This window comes from Echinops telfairi, unplaced genomic scaffold (assembly GCF_000313985.2).
Source record: "Echinops telfairi isolate 266 unplaced genomic scaffold, ASM31398v2 ScPeMD7_7424;HRSCAF=8462, whole genome shotgun sequence".
In the NCBI taxonomy this organism is placed as follows: domain Eukaryota; kingdom Metazoa; phylum Chordata; class Mammalia; order Afrosoricida; family Tenrecidae; genus Echinops; species Echinops telfairi.
In genome coordinates, this window is record NW_022111324.1 from 80,519,261 (window position 1) to 80,529,607 (window position 10,347).

The 10,347-nt window shown below is 40.0% G+C and overlaps 1 protein-coding gene across 2 annotated transcripts in view; it reads right to left on the reverse strand.

The window, feature by feature from the left end:
- The window catches only part of SMYD3 (SET and MYND domain containing 3), a 775,649-nt gene that overhangs the window by 634,380 nt on the left and 130,922 nt on the right, over nucleotides 1–10,347 (reverse strand). For both annotated transcript variants that reach the window (XM_045297858.1, XM_004699962.4), the window contains exon 2: nucleotides 3,443–3,506. In XM_045297858.1, coding sequence (XP_045153793.1) covers nucleotides 3,443–3,506 — 64 coding nt within the window. The remainder of the gene's footprint in view (nucleotides 1–3,442; nucleotides 3,507–10,347) is intronic.

Below are 10,347 nucleotides of genomic sequence, written 5' to 3' on the forward strand. Positions count from 1 at the left end.
GATAACAGTTGTATGAGCCCCTAATAAAATGTTAAAAAAGAAAAAAAAAAAAAAAGATTTACAGCCTTGCAAACCCAGGGGGCAGTTCTACTCTGCCCTGTAAGGTTGCTATGAGTCAGAAACTGCTGCATGGTAGTGAGAGAGAGAGGTTTGTTCTATGAAAGGGTTATAAGAGTACAAGCCCCCAATAAAATGATTAAAAAAAATTTTTTTTTAAAAAGCACTTCAAAAAAGTTTCATTACCAGGGGCTCAAATAGAAAGTAAATGCTTAGAAAATGATAGTGGCAACATATGTACAATAAGCTTTATACAATTGATATATGGAATGTTATAAGAGCTGTAAGAGCCCCCAGTGAAATGATTTTTAAAAAGGAAATGTTTATTTCTAATGACAAATAAATTAAATTTTGTCTTGGAAAAAAAAAAGGTTATCAGAAACTCTGTTCTTCTATTTTTGTTGGTTGCTCCTCAGGGATAGTTAATCCTTCTAAAACAAAACAACACAGAGAAAACAAAGGTGAAGATAATAAACATGAGACAAAAACCCAAGCCAAATTCACTGCCACAGAATCAATTCTGACTCCTGAGGACCCTATCGGACAGAGCAGAACTTCCCCGGTGGGTTTCCAAGACTGCAACTCTTTACAGAAGCAGAAAACCTCCTCTTTCTCCTGCAGAGTGCCTGGTGGTCTCAAACTGCTCACCTTTCAGATAGCAGCCCAACGCGTTCCCCACTACACCACCAGGGCTCTTAAATGACAAGGCAGCAGCCTAATCAGAATGTTCGCTCAAGGCAAAATTTAGAATTAGAAGAGAAGTTCATAGTCTGGAGCCCGGCTTTGTTACTGGCTGTCTTCGAGTTGGTCCTTACTCATGGATCCCGCATGTGAAAGAGTACAACTGCTTCCTAGTGTTTTCTTCTCTGTAATACTTACAGAGGCAGGAGGCCAGGCCTTTCTTCTGCAGAGCTACAGGAAGAGTTCAAAGCACCAAGCTTTACAAGTTAGCACCACCCAGGCTCCTTAGAGTCTGACCAGCTGGGCTCATTCCCCAAACTCCAATGCTTACTAGCTGATAAGAATTTCAGCAAGTTTCTCTGTGTAGTATCCTCATTAGTAAAATGAATATAACAATGACACCTATTATTATATCACAAGATTATTTTAAAGATTAAATAAACAACACCTGCTAGATAACGCCAAAAGGGTGACTTAATATTATTCGCACAGATTAGGAAATTGAGGTCCGAAGAGCTGAGGTTCTTTTCACAGGGTAGGTGAACTGCTGAATGGTAGAATTCCCACTAGAATCTGGAGCTCCTGATGACTCTGTACATTTTGGCTTCTTTCCACTAAGATCCAGAAGATGGACTGGCACCGTGGTTGCACCAATGGGCTCAAAGATAAGGACGATTGTGAGGAGGGCAGAGACGGGTTGTGTTGTACTTTGTGGTACATGGGTGGCTGCTCTGAGTCAGAACCAACTGGTCGGCACCTAACAGTTGCTGTTTGGAGATTATGTTCAAAGGGAAAAGTGAGGTGGTAGGAAATCGCTCAGAGAAGCCTGGTGGAGATTTAACAGGAAAAGAGGGACTTTGCATGCACAAATCTGAACTCAGCTATGCAAGCCACCCACCCCAACACCCCCCCAAAATAAGAGACAGATGAGTAGAGGATGGGGAGCAGATGACACAGGCACAAAACAGTCCATTAAAAATTCAATATCAAGCAATTCATTAGAACATAATTACATAATTACATTTCTTATTAAATGAGTAATTACTAGTTTAGAAGAAAAGGTCATGCTAAGTGTTAACTATAAGTCTTTAAAAAAATTTTAAAATACTAAAGAAGTTACTCTCATAGATTGGAAATAGGTGTAAACTATCTCAAACTCTCGGAAGACAATTTGGCATTATCTTTAAAAACTCAGAATGTACATATCCTTTCACTAATTCGTAACTGTAGGAAAAATGAACCCTATGCCTAATTTGAAGATGTGGGCATCTTGTGCACAAAAAGGATGCTTGGTTCATTGCTGGCGGTATCAAAATTTGGAAACAAGGCAGTTCTTCATGAATGAGGAAATTACAATTTAGAAGCCTTCAGGTAATGGAATTAGAAAGTTCTTCTGGACGCACTGCCACGCAGTCGATCCTGATTCACAGCAGCCCTCTAAAGGGTTTCCAAGGCTGTCTAACTCGATGGGAGCAGACCGCCTCAGTTTTCGCCCATAGAGCTGCTGGTGGGTTTGAACCGCAACCTTATGGTGAGCAGCCCAATGCCCCTTTAGGCATTATTAGATTTAAAAAGAAAGAAAGAAAAATATGCAATAATTTGTGCCAAAATAACCTATGCCAGCTTTACAAACAAGTTATGCAGATGAGCATATGTGCACAAGAAAATGCTACAGAAACTCAAGAAGCTTAACAGTGGTTATCTCTGGAAAAGAGAATTGAAGTCAGAAGACTACAGCCTGTGGAAACAGATGGAGACATGTACTCACCCTAGAGTGTTTTGTGTGTGTTATTTAATATTATTATTACTATTTCACTTTGTACATTTAGGCAAGGAGCAAAACTCTCTGCCCTGAATAATCTGATCTATGATCCTGATTCTGGAGAGCCAGGTCACACCTGGGGCCAAAGAGTGGGTGCTGGCCAGTCCTGGAGGGACCGGCTGAGGGCCCAACCTTCATAAGCATCAGGAGACATACTGTCAACTAGGACGGCTGTGTGGTAAAGCCCACTGAAGCTATGGGAAGACAGAGGTTCAATAAGACTTCCTGGGTGATGAAAGCGAACTTTTGCTCTCAGGAGGACCAGGGTGATCCCGAGGGACATGCAAGCTTTGCACCCAGACCTCATCCTGTGTATTTGCAGCTTGGTTCACACTAGATTCAAGGCAGGCCTTTCTGAGAGAGCAAGATTAGACTTTCACTCCCATAAACAACCAGTCTCAGAAACCCACAGGGCTAGTTCTACCCTGCCCTGCAGACCTGGCTCAATGGCAGCTGAGTTCTGAGGTGTACTCACACGCAGAAAGGGACAGGACCCACTGACACAGCCCCTGGTGGGTGGTAGGGGATGAGAGAGAGAAGGGTAGCACAGAATGAATGAAGTCTGAATTGACCAGAGAAGATTTCCAAAGAGTACAGTAAATGTGTGCACTGAAGCTGACTGATTATTAGCCACACCTGAGGCATCGGGGTAGATGAACTTCGCCTCTTTGGACTAGTACAGTACATTTGATGGCAATAGAGGAGTTTGCGTGTGTGGTTCTGATAGCTTGAAATGTTAAGTTTTAAACTGAAGGAAAACAACAAGTAAAAATAAATAAAAGATGTTTAAGAAATAGACATAAGCTAATAGGCATAAGGTACAACAAATTTAAGAGAACAGAGTTTTAAGGTTTCATCTTTATGCAAAGTGACTAGTCTTACCTGACATTTGGCACTACAATATTTGGCGACTTGGCACTGAGAACATCGTAGCAGCTTTTCTTTCCTGTTAAAAGATAAACTCCATGTTAGAAAATGTGTGAGAATAATATATACATGGAGGGGGGAAAGCACAAATAAATAGATTGATGCCAATATGCTCTGTTTACTCAATAAGTACAGCACCCTAAAATTCACATTCATGAGCACCAATGTGAGTACATTTACATAATAACGTTCTTTTTAACATAAACTTAATTAAAATACCGAGTTTTCCATTTATACGAAAATTTTCATTTGACAGAAATATTAGTTTCTTCATATGTCATTCAGAATCCACTCCAACTAGTGAAAGTAATATCCTTCAAACATAAAAATTTTACATTTCAGATTATCTCATAGCTTAATTATGAAAAATATACTCCTCCTGGGAAATAATTTATAAATTTCACTAACTTCAAGGACCACTGCAGATGTGCAGAATTACAATGCTCATTGATAGCACAGTTGAAAAAATAGAAAAAAAGGAAAGAAATCCAGGAGAAGGTGCATAGAAATTGAAGCCCTATGCCCTGCTGGTGGACTGTGAAACTACACAACCTCTCTGGAAAGCACTATGGCCCTTCCTCAAACACTGAGAGTGGATATATCTTATGATGCAGGGTGGAACTGCCCGTGGGTTCCGAACACTATAAATCTTCCTGAGAGTAGAAAGCCTCATCTTTCCCCCTCAGAGCAGCTAGTGGTTTTGAACTGCTAACCTCTTTTCAAGTTCTTTTTTACAAGTACAAACAGGGCCATAATTAGTTTCTCAAGCTAGTGAAATATGTAAAGGAAACAAAAACGATGAATAACTGTCCTTCCAATACACACATTTGAAAAGTTAGATATAGGCCTGGGGGTGGGAGAAACCATTCTTTCTAAGAATCAGAAAGGAAAGGGGATTAACTGGGTCTACCAAATCCCAACTACAGAGTACTATTTAAGAGATCGCTTCTCTGTTCTGTCCTTGAGCATATGTTGTATAGCTTAGAAAGAGTGCCCTAAATATTATGGACAGTTGTCAGGCTGAGGGAAAGAAGTTTCCTGGACCGAACACAGAACACAAAGAAGTCTTAGTGAGTGCCAATTTCCCAGCCCTGGTGCTTGCATAATACATTCTAATATTCTTATTAATGGGTGTGGGGTGGGAGTGAGGGGAAGCATCTACAGCACATTCATATATATTTTTTAAAAACCACCTCACTGCACAGAGTCAATTCTTTCTTATGGCTACCCTACAGGGCAGTGCAGACCTCCCCCCGTGGGTGTGCAAGGCTGTAACTGTTTCCAGTAGAAAGCCTCGCCGTTCTCCTGCGTAATGACTGGTGGTTTTGACCTGCTGCCCTGGCAGTTACCAGCCTAGGGCGTAAGCACTATGCCACCAAGGGTCCTTTTCAGATACAGTACACTGATGATCCGGGGTCCCTTCCGACAAATGCGGAGCCCGGGACACCATGGAGTACACACTGGGCTGCTGTCCAAGCGTCAATCGTTGTTGCCCATCAGCCGCTCTGGGAGACGGATGAGGCTGTCTACTTTTGTACCGAGATGTCTCAGGAACCCCGGAAGGGCAGTTTTACACTGACCTATATGGTCACTCTGAGTTGGAATTGACTCCATGGCGGTGGGTTTCGATTTGGGTTTTTCCAATTTCCCACCAGCCCTGAAGTCTCCCAGGACACCAAGCAGTTGAAACTTCTCTTCAGCAGCCTTCTTCCCAGGAGAACGCAATTGCTCACTATTGAGCATCTGAGCCCACAGCACAGGACCTGCCCTCTGAATCACATTCACCCATTCAATAATCCTAGTGTCAGTGTGTATCTTTGCAGCCTTCCATTTGATGGTGAAGATCCCAGCACAGTAGTCGTTTACGGCAAGGAATATCTCCAGGACAGAAAAGTCATTCTTGCCTGACCACTGTAACCTTCACAAAGAAACATGAGCTGAGGAAAAGACCAGATTACTTGGGTAACACCTGCCCCACTTAAGAGTTGCTAAAGAAAGAGTCTTGGCCTATGGGATGCCTGATTTAGTACTCTAAGCATTAACGCCAATTTTAAGGAGGGTTCTCTGAACAAAAAATACATGAACATGTTTTTTTCATATGGCACAGCAGAAGTCCAATAGAAAAGAAAGTGAGGACAATTGAGTGGCATGATGGGCAAGTTCTTCAACATAAATCTCATAGAGAAGAATGAATGTTTTTAAATGAAGAAATTAAAAATAAGTGATTGATGTCAAATGTAACAGTTCAAACAAAGGAATCACAGATGTAATCTTTCTTTACATGTATTTTATGCTTGTAAATATCTTTGAAATAGAAGAATCTTAATTCATTAGAAATGCTAATGTGATTTAACAAAATATGTGCCTGTCTCCCCATGGAATTTCAGGAAGCAGAGGAAATTCACCTCTATGAAAAATTATTCCAGATAAAAGCATGTGTTGCAATTACTTTTACTATTCCAAATAAAATACACTGGAAAAGGCTAACATAAAGATCTCCCTTTGGCATAAATATTCATAATGACACCATCAGGAGATCTTCCATATTTATTTTTCTACTCTAATGATATTGGTTTCAGTCCAAAGGCTTTTTTCAAAAGAAAGTCACATCTACTATTCACTTCTCAAATGGTTTTTGATACAAAACAATAAAAATTGACAAAATAATTCAGGTTCCTAACCTAGGAAAGTAGAATTGGTGCAGAATCCTTTTCCATGTGCCCAATCATATTTTCATTTCACCTTCTAACAATTTGAGTATAAAGAAAGAACATTTCATAGTTAATATGTCAGGGAATGAGCCCACAATTCACTGGCACCATAACTTCCCTGAGAGGAATGCAGGCAATTTAAATCCATTTTTCTGAGACGAGACAGGGTGTAGTATAGTACCGATGAAACATACAACTTTCCTCGATTTCTGTAATGCATCTCTCACTCCTCCCCCACCACTATCATGAGCCCGATTCTACCTTACAAATACGGCTAGACCAGAGCATGTACACAGGTACAGATAAAAGCTGGAAACAGGGAATCCAGGACAGATAAACCCCTCAGGGCCAACAATGAGAGTAGCAATACCAGGAGGTGGGGGAGAAAGGTGGAACTGATCACGATGATCTATGTATAACCCCCTCCGAGGAGGACGGACAACAGAAAAGTGGTGAAGGGAGACATTGGACAATGTAAGATATGAAAAAAGAATAACAATTTATAAATGTTATTGATAAGTGAGGGAGGCAGAGGGAAAATGAGAAGCTGATACCATGGGCTCAAATCGAAAGAAAACATTTTGAAAATGATGATGGCAACAAAATGTACGAATGTGCTTGACACAATGGATGGATGGTGATAAGAGCTATATGAGCCCCCAATAAAATTATTTAAAATAAATTTTTAAAAATTTTAATCCATTTTACCACCACTTAGAGGGCAGCACTACAGCATATTTGGAACATAAGCTAGAGCCAGGAAAGGCAGCCCCTCAACTTGGATACGTCTCATTCTCTAGTCCTAAATACCTAAATTAAAGCTACTATCCCCATGGAGACTGTGCCACTTCATGAAAACAAACACCATTCCTCAAAGTTTGTGTCAGGGTCGTATCCTCTCATCATACTTGTTCAGTCTGTATGCTGAGCAAATTATCAGAGATGCTAGACTATATGAAGTGCAGCATCAGTGCAGCATCAGAATTGGATAATTGCAGCATCAGAAAAGTGCAGCATCAGAATTGGATAAACGCTGATTAACAACCGGTGGTATACAAATGACACTTAAGCTCAATGTAAGGAAGACCAAAATCCTCACAACTGGACCAATAGGTAACATCATGATACATGGAAAAAAGATTGAAGTTGTCAAGGATGTTTTCTTACTTGGATCCACAATAAATGCTCATGGAAGCAGCAGTCAAGAGATCAGATGATGTATTGAATGGGTGAATCTGCCGCATAGAGCCTCTTTAGAGTATTGAAAAGCAAGATTATTACTTTGAGGACTAAGACGCGCCTAACCCAAGCCATGGTATTCTCCATTGCATTATATGCATGTGAAAGCTGAACGGTGAATAAAACAGACCACAGAAGAACAGGTACATTTGAATTGTGGTGCTAGAGAAGAGTCTTGAAAGTACCACGGACTGCTGACTGCTCAAAGGACAAACGGATCTGTATTGAAAGAAGTAAGGCTAGTGTGCACCTTGGAGGCAAGGATGGCAAGACTTCATCTTACATACTTTGGACATATTGTCAGGAGAGACTAGCCCCTGGAGAAGGACATCGTGTTGGGTAAGGTGGAGGGGTGGTGAAATAGAGGGAGGCCATGAACGAGATGGACTGACACAATGGCTGCATCAATGGGCTTAGGCATAAGAACAATTGTGAGGATGGCACAGGACCTCTTCCAGTGTTTCGTTCTGTGGGGCATAGGGTTGCTATAAGTCAGAGCCAATTCGACGGCACCTAACAATAACAACATTGTTTCTCCACATATCCTCCCCTTAAGCCGATACACTTCTTCAAGTGTTTCCAACTAGCAGCCCTTTCTCGAAGAAGTCTGAACTCTTTGATTGATTCCGCTTCACGCTGGCAATGTTGTTGGATGATCTTTATCAAAAAAAATTTTTCTTTACAACGCTTTCACATTCCTTTATATACTTATGGATGGCATCGGGTTTCCGTTGCACAGTTATTTGATAAAGAAATATTTACACTTTGCCAGGAAGGTACTGTGTAACAGTAATATATCTATATCTACATATTTACTTATTGATATTATTTTAATTCACTATTTATTTTTTTCAAAATTTTACCTGCATGCAAAATCAATGATATTGTTCTCTAGTGTGAACATTGTCTTGGGTCACCATTCTTTGGAATGGGTACAAATATGGATCTCTTCCAGTTAATTAACTGGGTAGCTGTCTTACAATTATCCAGGCATAGGCGAGTAAGTATTTCCAGTGTTTCATCAGCTTGTTAAAGCACTTCTATTGGTATTCCATCCATTCCTAGAGCCTTGTTTTAGGCTAATGTTTTCAGTACAACTTCAATTTCATCCATCAGTACCACTGGTTCTTGCTCATATGCTGCCACTTGAAATTGTTCTTTTTGGTACAGAACTCTGTATTCTTTCTATCTTATTTTGATGCTTCCTGTATTTTCAATATTTTGCCCATAAAAATCTTTCAAGTTTTCAACTTAAGGCTTGGCCAGTTGGCCTCAAACTTCCTAATGCCGCGACCCTTTAATACAATTCCTCATGTTGTGGTGACCCCTCCGCCACAACCATAAAGTTATTTTCGTTGCTACTTCATAACTGTAATTTTGCTGCTGTTATAAATCGGGCGACCCCAAAGGGGTCGCAACCCACAGGTTGAGAACCGCTGGTTTCAGCTATGCTGAGCGTGTTCTTCCTTTTTGGTTTTCCAAATCTACGACCTGCACATTTCATTATAATGTTTGGTTTTGTCATCTAGAACTTCCCTTTGAAATTTTCAGTTCAGCTCTTTGACTTCATCATTTCCTCCATGTGGTTTAGCTACTCTATGATTAAGAGCAAATTCCAGAGACTCTTCTGACAAGCACTTTGATCTTTTCTTTCCTGTCTTTTAACCACTTTGTTTTTTAAATGGATGGTGCATACCTTTGATGTCATCCACCACTCATCAGGCCTTCTCTTATTAGTGTTTAATGCCTCAAATCTGTTCTTGAAATTCAGATGGGATATGCTCAAGTTCAAATTTAGGCTCTTATGAACTTGTTTTCCTTCTCTTCAACTTCTACCTGAACTTACATATGACCACGTTGATCTGTCCCACAGTCCGCTCCTGGCCTGGTTTTAGTTGCAGATATTAAGTTTCACCATCATCTCTTCCCACACATATAGTCAATTTGATTTCTGTGTATTCCATGTGAGGAAGTCTATCTAGAAAAGTCCATGTGCACAGTCACCACTTATACTGTTGAAAAAGGAAGTCACTGGTCTTGCAAAGTTCTATCATACAATCGCCAGCTTTGTTTCTATCACCAAGACCATGTTTTCAAGTGTTGATCCTTCATCTTTCTTTCCAACTTTTGTATTCCGAGGTCAATAACTACAAATGCATCTTGATTGCATGTCTGATCAATTTCTGGCCAAAGATATTGGCAGAATTTTTCAATTTCTGTGTCACTCATTTTAGTGGGCAGTGCATTTGAATAATTGTTGTTTTGACTAGATTTCCTTGCATGCAGATAAATATAATCCTATCACAGATAAGATTGTACTCCAAGACAGATCTTGAAGTGTTCTTTTTAGAAATAAATGTGATGTTATTACACTTGAATTTGTCATTCCTGCACACTAACCCACATAGTTTTTCTGATTGAAAATAGACAATGACAGTCCATTTCAGCTCACTAATGCCTAGGATATTGATCTTTATACATTTGTTTCATTTTTGACAACTTCCAATTTTCCTCTATTCGTACTTCATTCATTTCAAGTTCCAATTATTAGTTGATATTTGCAGCTCTCTCTTCGCATTTTGAGTTGTGCTCCATAAGCATATGAAGGCCCCAGAGGCTTTACTCCTGCATCCACATCATTACGGTTGGCTCTATTTTATTTATTTTTAAAATCATTTTATTGGGGGCTCATACAACTCTTATCACAATCCATATCTACATCCATTGTGTCAAGCACATTTGTTGCCATCATCATTCTCAAAACATCTTTTTTCTTAAATCATTTTATTGGGGCTCGTACAATTCTTATCACCATACATACATACATCCATGTGTCAAGCACATTTGTACATTTGTTGCCATCATCATTCTCAAAACATTTTCTTTCTACTTGAGCCCTTGGTATCAACT